The sequence below is a fragment of the Falco biarmicus genome, chromosome W (genome assembly GCF_023638135.1).
Source record: "Falco biarmicus isolate bFalBia1 chromosome W, bFalBia1.pri, whole genome shotgun sequence".
Classification (NCBI taxonomy): Eukaryota; Metazoa; Chordata; class Aves; order Falconiformes; family Falconidae; genus Falco; species Falco biarmicus.
In genome coordinates this window covers 8,995,412-9,016,729 of record NC_079310.1, presented here as the reverse complement: position 1 = coordinate 9,016,729, position 21,318 = coordinate 8,995,412, and the positions used below count along the sequence as shown (strand labels likewise).

At 39.3% G+C, this 21,318-nt stretch overlaps 1 protein-coding gene across 1 annotated transcript in view; it reads left to right on the top strand.

The window, feature by feature from the left end:
- The window catches only part of LOC130141878 (potassium/sodium hyperpolarization-activated cyclic nucleotide-gated channel 1-like), a 194,435-nt gene that overhangs the window by 131,224 nt on the left and 41,893 nt on the right, over nt 1-21,318 (top strand). Inside the window, exon 5 of the mRNA XM_056323145.1 lies at nt 12,119-12,265. Within this exon, the coding sequence (XP_056179120.1) occupies nt 12,119-12,265 (147 nt within the window). The remainder of the gene's footprint in view (nt 1-12,118; nt 12,266-21,318) is intronic.

Below are 21,318 nucleotides of genomic sequence, written 5' to 3'. Positions count from 1 at the left end.
AAAGGGGAAAAAATAATCCAAATACTTCTGAAAGCTGGTTTTGCAATAAAACAAAGTAAAGTCAAGGGACCTGCACAGGAGATCCTATATTTGGGAATAAAATGGCAAAATAGATGTTGTGAGATCCCAATGGATGCGATCAACAAAACAGCAGCTATGTCTCCACCAACTAATAAGAAACTCAGGCTTTCTTAGGCATTGTGGACTTTTGTGTGGGAGAGGATAGAGAATGTCTGAAGAGATGTATGAGAGGAGGATGGAGAATGTCTGATCTGGCAGGAGATGAGAGAACAGCTGGGTATTGTGAAGGAAAGTAAGTAAGATAAACATGGTTATCTAGTAGTCAAAAGGTGTCTGTGTGCTTGTAGTGATATATAGCTATGTAACTGCATGAATGGTTTCTGCCCTGAGCCTGGTGGTACATACAGCTGGAATTTATATCCAGGCTCAGAGATATAAATATGAGCTTCTCTGTACAATAAGGTGTTTCTGGTTGCACCAACAACTGGAGCCTGTGCCTTCATACGCCACAAATGGCACCTAATGTGGGGCTTAAGTAGGAGGCTCATGGAGCCCAAACCAGTGGTGTTGCCCAACTGAACCAGGATCCGTGGAAATTTTGTGCACCCATCACCTACAATACAGGTGAGCAGTCGGGAACAATGGGAGGGAATTTATTTCAAGATCAACAGCACAGCTTGGATGTATTGCGACAGCTGCTTGCAGCTCAGCAACGAGCTGTGACAGGTCTACAGCTAGGGACTCTGTTAGAATGGATCCATGACAAAGTGCCAGACTTTCCACCTGATGGCACTTTGCAAATTCCTGCCTGGCAAGCGGTCAGCAGAAGATTGTATGATGCTGCTGCGGAGGGGGACTCTGCAGCAGGAATACATTTAGCAACTTGGTGGCAAATTCTGACTACTCTCCGCCAAGTGTGGACTAATTCTACTAACAGTGCTAAACCAGGGGAAGCTGTAAATTCCATCGACAGCATGATTCTTCTCAACACACTGTCAACGATGGTGACTCCATCCACACCTCCTCTGCCCCACAAGCTCCTGTTGCCAGTTGCAGCGACCCTCACAGCACAGGACCAAGTGTAGGCAAAGGAACAATGATTCCATTGACAATGAGAATCCTTTTGATCCAGGTCCTATGGATCCAGAAAAGGAACCAGACCTTTCCCCCCCCTCCCCATGCGTTGACTGTATTTTTGGGGAAGGTGAAAGGGAGTCTGGGGGATCCATGGCAGGAATGCAAGCGGGAAGTGCTTAAGCAAGGGGATTTGGGTGTCGCTATGGCATGTCCAGGATTTTATCGGCCAAATCAACCTCCAGAGTGGCAGCCTGTGCAATATGAGGCTATTAAAGAGTTAAGAGTAGCAGTGCGAGAATGGGGGATTCATAGTACATTCCCTATGTCCCTTCTTGAAGCGATGGCAGAGTCTTATACACTCGCACTGCATGATTGGAGGTCATTGCTTTGCATGGTACTAACTCCGATGCCGTATATGATGTGGCTATCTGATTTTTGTGAGCTATGTGTAGTGGCCTCACTTGAAAACTTTAATTGGGGAATTGCTTTTAGCTATGAGTAGTTACCTGGGAAAAAATAATTATGCCGCTTCCACGACTCAGGCAGGGTATCCCAGGGATGCCTATTTGCAAATTAAGGAGATAGCTATTAAGGCAGTCCAGAAGATACCTCTGGGCGAGCCTCTAGTGCAGGGGTCCTCAAAATTTTTAAACAGGGGGCCAGCGCGGATGAAGTGGCAGGCAGTCATCTGCGGCTGCTTGGTTTCCCCCCCAACCCCCGGCAGGGTGTGTGTGTGTGGGGGTTCTGTAAATACCGGGGGCCGGATTGAGGACCCTGGGGGGGCCATATCCAGCCCCCAGGCCGTAGTTTGAGGACCCCTGCTCTAGTGAGTTGTTCACCAAAGTCTTGCAGGGTCCTAGAGGGTCATATACTACCTTTACTGATCAGCTTCAGAACACTTTGCAACAAGTTGAGCATGAGGAAGCTCGAGGGTTGCTTTTAAAGCAACTAGCTATGATAATGCCAGTGAAGATTGCAAACGGGCATTGCAGCCCTTTTGCAATCGCAACCCCACCATGTGTCAAATGTTTATAATTCAGACCTCACAGCAGACTATAACTCTCAAGTTAACTTCTGGAATGCAGCACATCACATTTTTGCTTCTCTAATCCCTTCTGTAGGAACAGCACATACCCTTAAAACAATAAATTAGGCTACTGGCTTGCTAAAGAAAGTATTGCTACGAACACTGCTCTTTCTGGCTTATTAGCAGATGTTGATTCTGTCTGTCATGCATTGCTATAGAACCGAGATGCTATTGATTTTTTATTGTTGGCACAGGGACATGGGTGTGAAGACTTTGGTGGGATGTGTTGCATGAATCTGAGTGACCACTCTGAATCAATTCACAAAAGCATACAAAATTTAAGAGCCTTAAAGATCTGCAGCAGAGCCAGGGGCGGGATGCCTTTGGTCTCTTCTCACGGCTGGGAAACTTTGGGACATGCATCAAAAGTATTGCAGGATTTATTATAATTGCCTTAACTGCCATATTTATGTTTGCCTTATGTCTCCCATGCCTTTTTTCCTGTATTCAGCATTTAGTTGACCGTAACATAAATCACGTCATGGTCACCCAGCTACACACAACCTTTGCCTTGTTGCATTTAAGAAGGAAAAAGGGGGAGATGTGGGAGAGGAGGACAGAGAATGTCTGAAGAGAGATGTATGAGAGGAGGATGGAGAATGTCTGGTCATTACTGAAAGGAGATAAGAGAGAGGAGGATAGAGAATGTCTGAAGAGAGATGTATGAGAGGAGGATGGAGAATGTCTGATCTGGCAGGAGATGAGAGAACAGCTGGGTATTTTGAAGGAAAGTAAGAAAGATAAACATGGTTATCTAGTAGTCAAAAGGTGTCTGCATGCTTGTAGTGATATATGGCTATGAGACTGCATGAATGGTTTCTACCCTGAGCCCGGTGGTACATACAGCTGGAATTTGTATCCAGGCTCAGAGATATAAATATGAGCTTCTCTGTACAATAAAGTGTCTCTGGTTGCACCAAGCCTTCATACGCCACACTTTGGAGAATGCACATTCCAAACTACAGTATGATTATAATCCCTCATTATCATGTGACCCAAAAGAAGAATGATTTTAAATGGGGCACTGAGCAATAACAAGTCTTTGAAAAAATTAAATGGGAGATAGTTCAAGCAGTAGGCCTTGGGCCAATGTGGACTAGGCAAGATGTAAATAGTGTGCTGTACACCACAGCCAGGGAGAATGGCCCTACCTGGAGCCTCTGGCAGAAAGTACCAGGGGAAATGGGAGGTCGACCCTTGCGCTTTTGGAGCAGAGGATACAGAGGATCTGAGGCCTGCTATACTCCAACTGAAAAAGAGATATTGGCAGCTTATGAAGGTGTTCGAGCCGCTTCAGAGGTGATTGGTAATGAAGCATAGACCCTTCTCCTGGTGCCCTGGTTACCAGGGCTGGACTGGATGCAACTGATGCTACATGGAGCAAGTGCGTTGTGCTGATTACACAATGAGCTTGGATAGGAAATCCCAATCATCCAGGAATCTTGGAAATTATTATGGACTGCCCAGAAGGTAAAGATTTTGGAATGTCATCAGTGGAGGAGGTGACACATGCTGAAGCTCCACTGCATAATGAACTGCCAGAACATGAGAAGCAGTATGCCTTGTGTTGTCGCGACGGAGGGAAGACACAGTCACTCAATATGAGTGATCAGCAGACTTCGTTTATTGTCCCTTACAGTCACCTTTTATGCCTTCTTATAATTAGCTCATACATATTACAAAAGTTAAGCTCATTATTGGTTAGTTGCCTAAATACCAAGCCCGCCCCTTGTTTGTCTTCTGTAGTTATCTGTTCCCACCTGCAACATTCTTTTCCCACCAAAATCTTCCTGTTATTGTGTAACAAGGACAGCCAAAGACAGTGTATTTTGCTTTACTTCAGATAAGCTGAGAGCGATGTGCATTTTTGTCCAGCCAGCTGGACTATGTCTATGTGAACTTTTTCAGCTAGCCAGTTATCCACAATTCCCCCGTTTTTATTTTGGGCGACATAGGCCTGGTTGACCATTTTCAATAACAGCGTTTTAACACAGGAAAATACACAGCCAACTTATAAAATCTCAGTTCAGAAGTATAATTCCTGAAATACTTGAAAAATAAAGTTAGCTTGAAGCTTTAATTTAGATGCTCTTTCTGTTCCAGTGATATAAAAAGTTTAAAAAATTCAAAGGTAGTTTTAAAGTTCTGAACATGGACTAATGCAAGCTCAAAACCCAAAAAGAAACCAAACTGATGTTTGACTAGGAATATTTGCAAATATTTTGGTGGAAAATCCCTGACCATTAACAATTTTCTGTCCAAATAACAACTGCCCTTATGCAACCAACCAGTCCATACATTTTCTGAAGAATACCTCATTGATATCAAAGAATTAACAAAGGGGAAAAATTAGTTCTAAGCTATATACATTCATAGGGGGATTTTTCAATAGTTACATACAGATTTACACACTAAGCCATAATGGCTTGTAGGTGATACACACAAGAAGAGTACGTTGCTTATCTGTCTGAATGTCTATGCTAAATTTGACAACTATGCCACAAGCCAAGCCTACATGGGTGCTGTGTGTTATGCACGTTCCTTAACAAACAGAAGTATAATAGACAAATTCCCAAGATCTAGTCCCCAACCTAATTATATTATTTTGTAGCCAATTAAGGAAAATAACACAAATGTGCATATCTACATGTGCACACACCTTTTAGTTCAGAACCAATCTGTGATAAAAGGCCTTAGCCTTATGGCATCATTGAATCTTAACGAGTACGGTAATTAAAAATGCAGTCTTACTGTAAGTGCGATTTATGCTGACATTCCCTCAAATGCTACACGTGAGTATTTCTCACTCAACTGCCTCAAGTTAAAATAGTAGTATTTGTTAATATGTATTAAAAAATCATTAATTCTCTACAATAGCAGTTGACTTCCATAACACTATGTAAGCAAAAGAGGCTTAAGATGGGTTTTCTGAATACTAACAATTTATTTTAGACTGTCTAAACTCAGGTCTTGAAAGATTTCACTCTGCCAGACGTAGAAACACTGTTGCACTCCAGCTGTGATATCCCTTTCCCAAGTTGTCACATGCACATCTCGCTCAAGCAACATTATTGTTAAAGTTTCTCTCTGCTACATAAAAGTATATTGCACTTGTAGACATAAAAGACAGCACCCTTACTTAGATTATTACCTTATTACCTCATAACTCTTAGTATACCTTGTATCTCTGATTTCATCACTTCAAAAATTCACCAGAAGCAGATAAAACCACAGCATCAGACTAAACTACACCTTAACTGCTGATTCAAATAAAGGCATTCTCTTCAGATATGCCTAATGCTTACAAATAATTTTGGCTGGTTTTGATCAAAAAACTATTATTACAATAATGATCAAAAATAATAATCCCGTTTGCAAAATGCCTTTAAGCCAGCCTCCTAGTCCCAACCAATTTCCACATTCAGAATACAGCATAAATACAGAATACAGAATAAATTATCTCCATCAAGGCAAAAAGACTTCTTTTTAAACACAGAGATGTTTGCTAGTTCAAGGCAGAAACCCGTTTCTTGTAGGGGACATCTGAAGCACCTTTTTTTTTTTTTTTTTTTTTTTTTTTGGTGGGTTTGTAATCAATTCCGTATTTTCCCTTGAGAAGCTTAAGCTGTTCCACTTGTTTCAGGAGTGTTTCCAACTCTGACTTGTCGAATAGGTCCGTATTTCCCAAAAATATCATACATTTCCTCCGCTGTGATTTTATACGGCAGGTTCCGAATATAAAGGATCCGATTGACCTCTGGGGGCAGCCAGATGTTAGCTCGCTTGGCCGCTTGCATCGCCATGGCGCCGATCGGAGCGGGAGGGTGCCGCCTTGGAGAGAAACCGCGGCCGGGAAGGGGCCTGCCGGGCTGCGCGCCGCCGCTCGCCGCTGCCGCGGGGGACCCAGATGCTATCCCATACGCTAATAACCCGAGTAATTCCTTTTTACAATCTATGTCCTGAACGCTCCGCTTTTCTAAAAAGCATATGAGCGAATCGTACGCTGCTTGTCTTTCCATACCTTCGTCAGCGCTGTTGCAGCCTTTGCGAGACTTCGGCGATGCGTGGCCGGCGGGACCCTCTGTAGGTGCTCCCGGGCGCGGGGACTGTGCCCTTCCGCCTCCTGCGCTGCTTTCAGGACCGGTACCCGAATCTCCGTCGAACCGTGGCTCGCAGGTTCAGCCCTCTCTAGGGTCCCTGTTCGGGCGCCATTTGTTGCGACGGAGGGAAGACACAGTCGCTCAATATGAGTGATCAGCAGACTTCATTTATTGTCTCTTACAGTCACCTTTTATGCCTTCTTATAATTAGCTCATACATATTACAAAAGTTAAGCTCATTATTGGTTAGTTGCCTAAATACCAAGCCCGCCCCTTGTTTGTCTTCTGTAGTTATCTGTTCCCACCTGCAACATTCTTTTCCCACCAAAATCTTCCTGTTATTGTGTAACAAGGACAGCCAAAGACAGTGTATTTTGCTTTACTTCAGATAAGCTGAGAGCGATGTGCATTTTTGTCCAGCCAGCTGGACTATGTCTATGTGACCCTTTTCAGCTAGCCAGTTATCCACATTGTGTACTGATGGGTCCTTCCATATTGTAGGAAAGCATCGGAGGTGGAAGGTGGCTGTATGAGGTCCCCTACAACAAGTTGCAGAAACTGCTGAAGGAGAAGGTGAATCAAGTCAGTTTGCAGAAGTGAAAGCTATCCAGCTGGCTTTAGATGTTGCTGAATGAGAAAGGTGGCCAACACTTTACCTCTGTACTGATTCATGGATGTCCTGTGGGGGTGGTTGAAGCAACGGATGCAAAGTAATTGGCAATACAGAGGTAAACCACACTGCTTGGGTGGAGAACCTGGTTGTGAAGGTACGTCATGTAGATGCTCATGTACCCAAGAGTTGGGCCACTGAAGAACATTTAAACAACCAGCAGGTAGATCAGGCTTCTAAGACTGAATTGGCTCAGGAAGATTTGGATTGGCAACATAAAGGTGAATTATTTATAGCTCGGTGGGCCCATGACACTTCAGGCCATCAAGGGACAAGATGCAACATATAGATGGGCCTGAGATCAAGGTGTGGACTTAAACATGGACAGGTAATCCATGAATGTGAAACATGCGCTGCAGTTAAGCAAGCCAAACAGTTAAAGCCTCTTTGGTATGGAGAAAAATGGCTGAAATATAAATATGGTGAGGCTTGGAGATTGATTATATTATACTTCAAGAGATCTGCCAAGTCAAGTGACATGTGCTTACAATGGTGGAAGCAAGCATCAGATGGCTGGAAACATATCCTGTGCCCCATGCTGCAGGCCAGAACACTATCCTAGGCCTTGAAAGACAGGTCATGTAGTGACATGGCACCCCAGAAAGAATTGAATCAGACAACGGAACTCATTTCTGAAACAGTCTCATAGACACTTGGGCCAAACAGCATGGCATTGAGTGGGTATATCACATTCCCTATCATGCATCAGCCCCTGGGAAAATTGAACGGTGTAACGGACTGTTAAAGACTATGCTGAAAGCAATGGGTGGTGAAACTTTCAAACATTGGGATACACATTTAGCAAAGGCTACCTGGTTGGTTAATACCAGAGGATCTGCTACTCGAGCTGGTATTGCGCAGTCAAAGCTTTTACGTACTGTAGAGGGGGATAAAGTTCTGTAGTGCACCTTAAAAATATGCTTGGGAAAACAGTCTGGGTCATTCCTGCCTCAGGCAAAGGCAAATCCATTTGTTGGGACTGCTTTTGCTCAGGAACCTGGGAGCACTTGGTGGGTGATGGGGGAATATGGGGAAAATGGGGAAGTTCAATGTGTGCTTCAAGGGGATTTGATTTTGGGTGAAAACAGCCAATGAATTGAGTTGTGTGATGTTAACTGTTACACAGTATTGTACATTGTCACTTCTATGTGCCTGTTAGTACTGGGTATCCTGTGACGCCCATTTCTACCACTTTGGATTTGAAGATTTGAACCTGCCTCCTCTTTAACTGCCTCACCAACGAAGATTGACTGGTGAAACCAGATTAGAGCAGCCATAATAGAATCAGAACTGGCTTCAACATGCAACAATCCAACACCTCATACCATCTTCCCTGCCCAGAAAGACTGTTACAACAGATGGAGCCCGACATCATGGACTAAATAAACTCAATGGACTTTAGAGGGATGGTCCATAGACTAAGGGAATGATATCTATGTATTTATGTTAAAGGACAGGAGAGGTGATGATGATGTATTGGAAAATGTAGCATGATGTAAATGGTATGGAATAAGGGGTGGATACTCTCCTGGTTTTGGCTGGGATAGACTTGGTTTTCTTCTTCGTAGGTAGTGCAGTGCTGTGGTTTGACTCTGGTGTGAGAACAGTGTTGATAACACACTGATGTTTTTAGTTGTTGCTGGGTAATGTTTATACTAAGTCAAGGACCTTTCTATTTTCTCATGCCTTGCCAGCAAGAAGGCTGGAGGGGCACAAGAAATTGGGAGGGGACACAGCCAGGTCAGCTTACCTGAACCAGCCAAAGAGATATTCCATACCATGGGACATCATGCTCAGTGTATAAGCTTGGCGGGGTGTGTGTGTGTGTGTGTGTGTTGGCTGGGGCCTGCTGATCATTGCTCAGTGACTGGCAGGGCATCAGTCAACGGGTGGTGAGCAATTGTGTTGTGTATCACTTGTTTTCTTTCCTCCCTTCCCTTTAGATTTCATTCCTTCCCTGCTCCCTCCTTTTCATTATAACTGTTATTGTTGTCATTACTATTGTTCTTTTGGTGTTTTTTTTTTTCTTTTCACTTATTAAATTGCTCTTATATCAACCCTTGAATTTTGTATTCCTTTCCAATTCTCCTCCCCATCCCTCTGGGTGAGGGGGGAGTGAGCAAGTGGCTGTGTAGTGTTTAATTACTAGCCGAGGTTAAACCATGACAGGATTTATAGTGGTAGTGAGAATTTTTAAACCTCTTAAAATGTAATTTTTTTCCCAGAAAGTAATTAATTTCTCCTGAATTTATTTGCATTGTTTTCATGAGGGAAAAACAACTAACAAATAACAGTAAATTATGTAAAAGTAAAAAATGCCTCCATTTCTAACCACTACTGATAAATGTCGTATGCAAAGAGAAGCTATTCTTCAAAATTAACTTGGAAAAAATAGTGTTTTTTACACAAAATGAACAAGACCATATTAATTTTTCTCTCTGTATCTTTGTTTTAGCATTCTTTTTTGCAGCTGGCATGTGACACACCACAGTAACAACTAATCTGGCAAACCTTCAATATTTTCAGTAACATATAGCAAGCTGAAAAAAACAAACATGCTTTTCTGATCTGGAACAATATTATAGAAATAAAAAAGCCATCATGACTTAGACTGAATTAGTGAAAGATATCAGTTGCTGAAGAAAATAAGTTAAAAAGTTTTGAGGGAACACTTCACATGAATGTTATGACAGAATTTCAAGAAGGGAGTAGTAGTATCATGAATAACATGGAATGTAAGTCAAAATCACACTGAGAAAGATTAGGAAAAGATTTATTACAGAGTGATAGTGATAGTATACTGTGCACTCATATGATCAGATATTTTTATATGGAAAGAGACCTTGGTGGTATTTAAGATGGTTAAATATTTCTGGGAATTGTGGGAGACACTAACTTCCTAGATGTTGTGTTTTTTTTAAAAATGTTGATAATATGCAGCTGTCCCTGTTATTCTATGTTATTAATTTGGAAACATTTTGCAATACACCAGTGATAAACACTAGTTTCCTACTAGTTTTATTTTTCTGTTTCCCTAAAATTCTAATGTGTACGCATAATTCTTGGTAGAGAAAAGAACTAGCTTGTGTGGGAGAAAGCACCTATTAAAATAATAGCATTAATGAAAGGGAGCAGTGTAAATTGCTGGCAAAACAAATTTCTTTTAGCATAAATGTTCTCTTCAAGGTTATTCTGGTATAAAAGTCCTTTGCAACTCTCTTCCATTATACCCTACATATCTCAAATTAATATACATTTTTTTTTATTAGCAAGGATTATTCTATATTAGTGATGCTCAAGCACATTTGTATGCAAATAAGATTGAGTGGAGGAGTGCAGCCCCTGTGCTAGGGAGCATAGTGAAGTCCTTTTCCTGTTCATGTGTGCTATGACAACATGTTTTACATGTCCTTCTTACATGAGACCACAGTGATGGAGGGCTGGACACAAACACAAAGAGGAAATTGCATAGTGCAGCATCTTTTCTTTGGCTTTGCTACAGAAAAGCTAGAGCACTGCACAGCAGCTTGGACTGTGACCACCTTGGTGAGATACATAGAGCACTGGGCAATCTCATATCCCTTGCCTCCAAGTAAATCCATGCCTAGATTAGCTGCAACTGATTAGTAGGGTAATTTTAGAAGCGATACCTTGTTTATGCTAGAGCATGTCTGTCTTCTAGTGACCCAGAGCTCTGATTCATACCTAGAATATATGGACACATTTCTTCTCTGAGCAGAAACCAATGATGAGCATGCAAATTTAAATCTCACTTCTAAAGGATGGAGGTAAAGAATTCTTGCTTCAGATGTGCAAAATAGCTGTACAGAGGTTAAATTAGACCTACATATTCATCATACATTGTTAAAGTCCCATGCAAAATTACTTTCTTCTTATTTAGGGAATGCATGTTGTACACATGGCCTCATCTAAACTTTTTCCACTTTGGAAAGCAAAAACTAATTTAAGTTCCAGAGGATGGAGCAGCCTTCAATTATACAAGTTAAAAGATATGTGCTACAGTTCATAAGGAGTACATGTACATTATAAATTAATTTAATTGCTCTACAGAGATGTTGATCCTAATTAAGACTTCATTGGCTTTTTTCATTGAAAACAGTTAAAATCGCCTAATTCAGCATGAAAAAAATGAAGAAAAAATAAATGAGGAGTCTTTGTATAAGGAAACTGAATTTCTGCCAAGTTTTAACTCACCTGTAAGCCTGGGAGGGGTTTTCTCCTTCTTTGTCTCAGTACCTTACCCTTTTCAACTGAGACATAGCTGGGGGGGTCAGAGAGGCAAAAGTCTTGGTCAGGTGGTACTTGTCCATTTGTGGTTTAGGCAACTCCATTTTGTGGGTCTCAGATGTATCATACAGTTTCATACAATACAACTCTGTTAGTTCAGGATGTTCTTTTCTGAAAATTATGCTATCCAAAACAGCTTCTGAAGAAGGAAAGCAAAAGAAGATGGGGCAAAAGACTAGTAGAAACAAGGAAACTAAATGCACAAGGTAAATTGAGTGAGGTCCTCTGAGTCTCCTGGGTCCTGGCATCTATGATGCCATGCCTATTTTTCCAGTTCACTTCTCTCTTCTCTTTATTCCTCCTGAGGAATGTTTTCTACATCATTATCTCCACAGATTTTAACTTTTTTCTTCAGTCGCCATATAAGTGTACACATTAATATGTTGCATATTAATACAGCATATCCAGTTTCTGAAATTCCACACCTTAAACTCTCTCCAAATGCAGCACTAGAGAAGTAGATATACACTGTATACAGTATCCCTGTCTGCTGCATGGAATGAGCTAAAAATGGTGTTGATGTAGTTTCACAAGTTCTATATAGCTGGGAATTTAGGGAACACGTGACAAGTGTGTGAGGGCTTGGCTTCTAAAACTTATAAAGTAATGTGGATATTAGCATCACCACTAAAGGCAGTTTCCATAATTTTCAGTTGTTGTGCTGTTATGTGAGCAACAGTAATACTAAATTAACTAATATTTCTGTGAAGGTCCTCTGACATGTATAAAATGCTATCTTTATAAAATATATAAAGCTTAAGTGGATACATGAATGAATTTTCATTTTGTAGGTGCCTTTAGATAGTAAAAAAGTGGATGTTTTTTTTCTGACTCTTCCTTTTATTGTCCTGACAGTACAAACAAGTGGAACAGTATATGTCATTCCACAAGTTACCTGCTGAAATGCGCCAGAAGATCCATGATTACTATGAGCACCGCTACCAAGGCAAGATCTTTGATGAAGAAAACATTCTCAATGAGCTCAATGATCCCCTTAGGGAGGTAAGTGTTCAAGTATTTCTTCATAATATGGAAAACTTTAATGTCTCTGATCTTTCTGTGTTGAAATGCTCTTTCTGATTCTTTTCTGTAACATTTAATCTCATTTGACCATCTACCTAGTCAATAAACAACCAGGAGAATAAATTTTGTATTAGATCAATACAAAGAAATAAACACACTATTCTGAGCCAGTCTGTCGGAGTCACTGCCACACAAGGATGTCAAAGAATAAAATCCTGTCCTTAAGTGTTAAGAGAAACTCATGGTCTTCTGCCATTCTTTAAAATAGAGTGGCTAGACTAGAACGGTCCTGGGTGAAAGGTTTTTTCTGTTCTCCCTACATGTTAACCAGATATCTGTGTGGATGAAACCACTGAAAGCCATCAATGAAGGGAGAGCTCCTCTGTTTCATTCTGTGAAGTAGCATCCTTGATTAAGATGGTCTTTACAAGTGAGGAAGCTGGAATATGACATACAAACCATTAAAAAATATCTTTTGTTAAAACTCTACTTTTGTACTCCAGTTTTGTTTTTTTAAAATGTTATGTTTTGTGTGGAAGCAGTTGGAATTTTTTTTGGCAAGATGCTTGGTGTGGAAGAAAGGCAGCATTCATCTTACTCTAACAGAGGTAGCTGCTTATTCAGAATATAAATCTGACTGTTTTCAGTTGGCATATTCAAGTTAAAAGAAACGATGCTATGCCTTTTCATGGGCTCTGAGGCCACATCTGTGTTATTATAGTCTGAAAGTGGTCTCTCTCCTTACAAAATGCCAACTGGTAATGGGGAACGGTACCCAAAATTACATGGTCTGACAATTTAACAGTACAGATGACTGAATTCCAATGCCTGGACCCATTTAATACCCTAACATAGATGTAGGTTGAGTCTTTTCATTATATTGTGGATTTGTAAGTGTTTTGGAGGGCAGGTGGAAGGCTCTGGCTTCTGCGCTGCCTCTGCCAATTTACCCTGCAGCTCCCTTTGGTATATTTTGAAATGTCAAGAGGAGAATGCATTATAAAAATATATCATATAGGACAGGAAAAGTGTGGAACATATTCCTAGAGTACAGTGACAGTCAAACCATGAATCTTGACCAGTATGGAGCTTTTGTTTTGTTAAAAAAACAGGTGCATATACAGACTCATCAGTCACAGACAACAGAAACAGTTTCATCTACTTCTGCTTTCAAGTAAAGCATTTCTCCATAAATGAAGCCTAATACCCTTCCACTGCAAACAAACAAACAAACCAATAAATAAATTATCTGTCTTTTCCTTCCTCCTCCCTCCTTTTTTCCTTCTTTCTTCCCCTCCCTTTTTTCTCATTGCTTAAGAGCAAGAAGGCAAATTTGGTTAAGCATAAAAATCAGAAAGCACTTCAGGGGAGAGATCAAGCATGGAAAATTTTAAAAAATTAATGAGGCACTAAAACCATGAAGTAAGACTAGAATTTCACTGAAGGAGCGGCTTCTGATTTTGCTATGATCATGCTGTATTTAGTGTGTTTTCTTTGTTTTCTGTTTTATATTTTTTAAAAATAATTTACTCAGTAGAGAGCATTCCTCAGGAGCTACAGTCAGCTTGTACACTGCCCTGATGACAACACAGTAGTTGTTCCAGAAAAAGTTGGGTTTTTTTTTAAAAAAAGGTAAGAACTGGACAGTGGCAATGCCAGAACAGGTTTCCCAATTAATCTGTTCAAATTCTGGCTGCAACTCACGCACTGTACCCTGAAAACATGACTTGGATGTTTGCTTAGTTTAAGTTTTAAATTATATTTTAGCTACTGCTTCAGTATGAGCAGTTTGGTAGGGTATGTAATATATATTTGGTCAGTGTGGGTCAGCTTTCCCAACTGTGTCCCCTTCCAAATTTTTGTGCACCTCCAACCTAGTTGCTGGTGGGATGGTGTGAGGAGCAGAAAAGGCCTTGACTGTGTGTAAGCACTGCTCAGCAGTAGCTAAAACATCCCTGTATTATCAACACTGTTTCCAGCACAAATCCAAACCATAGCCCCATACAGGCTACTATGTAGAAAATTAACTCTACCCCAGCCAAAACTGGCACAACCTGCCACATACACACTCTCTCTCACTGTAAAGAAAGCCTAGCTGACTAGCTTAGAAAAAAGGCTACATCTTCAAACAGCAGTTGACATGTGAGTTAAATTCTGCCTTTCATAGTATTTGCAGTTAACTATATCTCCCTCATTTCTTGAGGTAGTAATTAGCAATTGGTAGCAATTAGATACATAAATATCGTCTTTGGTTCTTTGGCAGACAGAGATTCTTGTGAAGTTTTCCAGAGTTTACATTTTTTAATTCAAAGTTCTTGCCACCTATGTGCTTGAACATCATCTGGCATCAGAAGGCCCTAATCCCAAAATTGTTTTTTGTAACTGTCATGACACGAAGAGGAGATGGTACAGACAAGAAAAAAACCCCCAAAAACAATGAACACAGCTAAGAGAAAACTCTTCTAAAAGGACACCTGAATTACAAAAGTTAAAAGACATATACATAAGCAGTTTCATCTAAGAACAGAGTGTAAGAAATGTCAAACTGGCTCAGCTCTGTCATTCATCTAAGCCACTAGCCTCCCCTGCAATGCCTGCAGGTGGACACCCAGAGAAGAACAGGGTAAGTATGGTATTTCTTTCTTCCTAGACTCCAACTACTTTCAGTTCAAGGAATCCTCTGAGACTGATTTGATTTGTCTATTGAGTAATCCTTAATACAAATCTCTTACAATTACTTATTTACACTCCTCTTGGATCCACATAATCTTTCTGCAATCACAACATACTTTGGCAAGGAGCACAGACCTGTACCCCACTTCGTGAAGTACCACCTCCTTGTCTTGGGCCTGAACCTGGCTCCCAGTTTTTTGGTTTTGATGGCCATTAATTCTTGTGGCAAATGTGATCGTACAGTCAATTCCTACCTACCCTTTACATGCTGGTTATGATTTTTATAGACTTCTATGAGAACATTCTTAAATTGTATCTTTTGAGGGTAGAAAGACCTATTCTACTTAATTCTTCCTTACATGGAAGCCAGCTCACCTCCATGATCATCCTTCTTTCCATTCTCAATTTTTTTTCCTGACTCTACTATAGCCTTTTAGAGATGAGAGTACCAGATCTGCACCCAGTATAATGATGTTATAATAATATGAATAATTCCTTTCCTAATAATTCCTAACATTAATTTGGTTTTTTAATAGCTGCCAACCACTAAGCTTACTTTTTTGTTTTTATTATAACTGTAAGAGCTAACTCTAAGAGGTAATGGATACATTACTTTATTTGCATTTGCCTATGTGTATCACTTAACATTGCTCTCCATCCGTAATTTCCAACCAGCCCATAAGAAGTCCCTTTTAATTTCTTTTTAACAAGCTGCTTCATCTTTACACAGTGCCATTTATGAAATTGAGCAGAACTGTATGAAGTTCTTGGCCCTTTTTGTTCCCATACCTATTACAGTCTAATGAGTCAGGTGTAAGATTCTGAAAAAGATCCTGCACAGTGCTTAGTGTTTCTTTGAGTTGCATTTTGTGACAGTTCTTGCAAGGGAGGTAACTCTCATACAAAATAATGGAAATCTTCTGTTACTGGATATATAATTTTATAATAGTAATTGTATATAAGTGAAAACAAGACTAAAACCAGATCAGTTTGGTACATGTAGACAAATTGAGTATATTTTTAGAGAAAGTATTTGGTCCTTTCAAAATCAATTTTAATTATCATCAATTTGGTAACTTCACTATTCTTCCCAGTTGTTAATATTCTCCTTTTTCTCATTAAAACTTACTTCCTTTTGTAATATCTTTCCTTCTATTTCATATTTATCTTTATATATCACAAAACATTAGATTATGATTTAGACTATGCTATAATCCCATGAGCAAAGGATGAAATATCTCTGGAGTTAATAGTATGAGGCCAAAATGTGGTGTGGTTAGAGCATAGTAAGCTTCAATCCTTTTCAATAGTGTAATCATTCTGATTTTTGGATACAGGCCATCAGGCCATCAAACATTAAAATTATAGTAGAAAATAAAATGTTTTTATTAAAAAAACAATAAAGTATCAGAGTCAATATTAAATTATTGGAGATTTCAAACATTTTGCTTCCATAACAACTTATGTCCATAAATTTAGATTCATAAAAGACAGAGGTAATTGTTTCATTATAATCCACTGTGCATTTTTATATGCAGTGAACCTTGGTATGAAGCTTAAATGGCAGAACTAGGGAAAATGCATCAGAATTATAAATGTAGTCATGCAGGAACTCATTTAAGTATCTCTTTATATAGCTATATGGACAGAGTGAATACCTCTTCAGTGCATTAAATGTTTTTTTCACACAGACATAGATAAAACATTACTTTAGTTCATACTTTGGAGTACTGAAGTCATGAATTAATTATGCAGCACATCAGTCTTGCAAAATAAATACTGATATACCACAGCATTATTTATTGGACAAATGCAAAAAAAAAAAAAAAGTATTGCTATTTTTCAAAGATCTGTGTAAGGTATGTCCAAATAATTGTCTAAGTATACAAGGCTTGAGCAAATCCCTGAAAACTTCTTAGAAAGGACTATAATTAAGTTTTAAAGATTAAAAATAGCAATGAATGGGACATTTTAATGTTAGAAATGGGCAGACAATCACCAGATGATTGGATTATTGTGTTTTAAGATGCTCAACCCCACCAGCTGTGTGACATGGTAACTGTGCACACTCAAATCTGTTTCCCAGGGACCTAAGACAATGTAGTTTAATTTCCTGAACTATGGGGAGTGTGTTTTCTCCTCAGTTTTTGAGACACAGCTTTTGAATTGCCAACCACTTTCATCACTGTTGCACATATTCTAGAAACTTTTATCAGAGTCCCTTCTCTGTTTGACATGCTTTGTTAGCAAATCTGTCCTGAGCTGAGACATGCTTTGTCAAGTCCAAGATCTAACTGCTTCCAATCATACAGATAATAATGCACCAGCAGTTCTTAGTAATTATGAACAGGCTTGCACCTACAAAATTCCTTTTTCATAATTGTTTAATAAATATTTCAGACATGACAGTTCTTTCGTGAGCTCTTCAAATAACTAATCCAAATCAAATCCCCACATCTTAGCACAGTAGTTTTCTTTCATAAAACAGTAGATTGTTTGAGAAAAGTACTAGACTATTTAGATGCATACTATATGCTGTGAGAGATGTCAAAGCCCATTATAGAAAAATAAGTCCAGTCTGTGCCTGCTCCAGTCTGAACTGCTGTTCTGAAGAGCCGAAGCAGAAAGGTTTTCTTGGGCACCAGGTCCAGTGTATTGAGACAATAGCAGCTAATGTAACGAGTGCTGTCCTGCAGAGGAGAATTTCTCACCTTTGCCTCATTCAGTCCATTCAGACCATGCTTCCAAGTGTCTGTCATGTCTCAGTTTTTAATGGAGTGAAGGATTGTTCAGCTAGCTGATACCCAGGTACTTTAGGAGCAGCAGATGAAGCGACAGGCATTTTTTACTTTTTTTTCATGTAGCTTCTGCTGAAAGCCAGGAAAAGTTACTACATATTAGACGATGCTTACCACAGCATGATCATTCTTATTAGGTCTGAATATGCTATTGCAATTTTAAATGGAGTTGCAGATTTTTAGGAGGTTTAAAGTAATAACAAATTACTTCAGAAGACTTCTGAGTTAATTTTCCTTATGAAATCACATTCTTTTAACACTGTGCTTGCTTTGGTTTGGCTAGTGTTCTCTCTAGTAGGATTTGGAAAGTTTTAGTTTACTCAGCTAAAACCAAATTATGTGTCCTTTACATTAAAACAGTAAAAGTTAACACATGTTCCTCTGAACCCTTTAGAGAACAATTGAAGATAAATTAAAAATAAATGAAAATTCTTGATGCAAGGCTGGAAACTGCATGCTCTGTTTTAACTCAAGATTAGGAGATGCAGGATTTGGCTACAAGAAAGCACTCTGCTACCTGTCATTGTTCTCCATTTTCCACTTGTGGGCTTCTGCAGTAAAGAGTTATTGCATAAGGGGAGCATGGGAAAGGGAAGAGGGGAAGCAGAGAGCAGGATGCAGTCCTGATCCCAGTAGAAACACCAGTGCAGACAAGACAGGAATACGTGGTATGGATATGCCCATGTCTCTTTCCTGTAAATCTCATCCTTGGAGGTGGTGAGAAGGAACTTCTTTTCCTTCAGTTTCCAATGTGGAATTTAAATTCTGGATCCAGAAACAGGATAAAGTCTTTTGAAGCATATTTGGAATTGGTAAAAGTGCTTTGGGGGTCATGTAATACACAAGTTTCTGTGTTGAGTGGGCACCCTTTAAATGTGCCAGCATCCATGAAAGTCAACACAAATAAAGATTAGTGTTGTGACTTACCACCAGCAAGAGATAAATATGTCATGAACTGTTTGATGTAGAAGCAAATGCATGTGCATATTTTTATGCACTCAGCTATACACTAGGAATAGTAGTAACAGCATACAGAAGGGTACACAGTTTTTCCCATGCATAAATTTGGAGTTTCCTTTTAAAAGCATGTGATCCTAAAGGCAAGACAAGGAGAATGAAAAACAACAAAGCATAAAATGCTTTCTGAATGCACAGTTATGGACTTATTTTCCAGTTGGTAAACTGGTGATTTAAGAAGGTAAATCTTGTTAAAGCTGTGGGAGATACTCTGCACATCATAGCAATGCTAGATCTTTGTTTTGCTTTTTTCCTAGTGCCACTTGAACAAGAAAAAAAAGTGCCTTTTTTTGAAAGCAAAGTGCCTTTTTTTGAAAGCAGCACAAAAATCTGTCTAAACTAGTTTTGGACTATTGGTGTTATCTAGCAAATACAGTAAGCAAATGCTAATAATATTTTCTTCAAAAATTGTCTTGCAAGCTAGCCAAATGTGGAATAATTTTTCTGATGTCTTACTACCTGAAAAATTGGGGGTGTCCTCCTCAGTTGCAAAATAATCTTTTGAAAATGTAATATCCATATAAAGCCCTCTTTTGATGAAGAGTCTTTATGCAAGAGATTAAATGGAAATGGGAAATTGCAAAAAATATTTTTGTTTATTCATAAGCTGTTCTTCTAATATTTCAGTGGGCTTGTCTGTGTCCTATATTAGTGCTTGAAATGACTTATAGATGGAGAGATAATGAAATATAGCATGATTTGGATGCACAGGGTGTTGTTTAATTTAGAGATGTGTCTAACACTGGAGGAACATAGTGTTTGATATTTATAGTGATTAACAAGAATCTTCACCTTGGGAACTAAACTACTGTTGTGCAAGACTGTTAGAGATGAATGGAGTTAAAAGCTAGTGCAAAATGTAGATTATGACACTGTGAGTACAGTTACAGACTTCCCGGTAGCTCCTGGACTGAGTTCAAGGTAATTGTTTTTATCTGTTGGCTCTGTCTATTTTGTGATACCTTGACAGTCTTGCTCGGTGGTAGCACTGGATCCTTAGCCAGTTTCAGTAGGAGTAGAGCACTGACTTGGAAGGAGTTTCCCCAAGAGGATTTTCATCTCCCAGATTGTTCTGCAGAGTCTATGTTTGTTAATTTTCTTGTGAATAAATCCATTTTTCCCTCCTTTGCAAAAAAGCAAAAAAACCCCTGTGACTGGTAGAGAGGATACTAAAAAGGTGTCTAAAGCACATACAATTGCAAGTTTTATGAGCTGATCAGTGCACCTTTGTGTGCTCTGATCACTGTAGTACATTTGAAGCAATGGATGGTGCCTTGCTAGAAGGCTAAACTATTTTGTAGATAAAATAAATACTTATGTGATTATATATACTGTAAAAAAAAAAAAGTCACATTCTTTGTAATTAACAGTTTTAATTTTAGCCTGGGTTGTTTCAGCTAGTCATTAGATAACTGCGTAACTGAAAACTATTTAATATTTATTTCTGAGATCTTGTGAATGTCACTTACATGTATTTAAAAAGTTCATTTCATAGTGAGAAATTTTTTCTTGCACTAAATTGAGAATCAGGAAGCAAAGATAGATCTGTATGTACTAAAAAAACTAAGAAAATAGTAGAACTGTCACAGCACTCTCAATACTAGCTGGCTGTAACAAGGTCTTTTACCATCTCATACCAGCATACACTTCATACAGTCCCTCTACTACCTTCTCCTCACCTCATTCAGGTTGTGTGTTCTCTCTTCTCTTACTTTTTCCTCGGCTGCTCTCTCTTCACTGGTTCTCAACCACTTAACCAGCCACAGCTGCACCTTATCTACATCAACCAACCCACCACCCCTGAAGCCAACCCACAGTTGTATATTATCAATGCTAATTAACCCAGCTTCATTCCACTACCTATAACTACTTAGAATCATTTGAAAAACATACCTGATGAGAGCATTATGCTGTGGGAGTTGGACAAGAGATTATTTGGGAAATACATTGGTTAGTACAGGCATACACAGTCCTTGAAACAAAAATCTAGCAACTTGTATCACTCATTGCTAGATATTGTATTAACACTTGGATATTTATGAAAGCTGGTGTTTTCTTAATCATCCACATTTCATCAAGAGTAGAAAGTCTCTTATCAGTAGAGGCTGGAAATAAAATAGTTCACGCTTTTTAGCATCTGGCACAAAATAGATTTGCTACAGAGAGATAGAGAAATGCTGCCAATATTATGTGTGGATGGCTTAATATATAACAGACCTTGAATGGAATTAAGAGGCAATGACATCTGTAGACCTGCTGAGCAGAACTGGAGGTGTATGTAGCTTGCTTTGCCATTCTCTAACACCATACACATTCTTCATAATATCAATACTTACAACAGTGGAACAAACTTAGAATGCAAGAAAGAGGTTAATACCCTTCCTGAGACATTATTTAAAGTTCATGACTGGCCTATATTTAGGCCACCATGTGAGAAGTTGTTTGCTGAAAATAGATACAAATCATGTGTCCTTGCAGAATACATAACATCAGGACATTTCATTTCCAAAGAACATAATTAGAACTGGGAGCAGAATCTTCTGT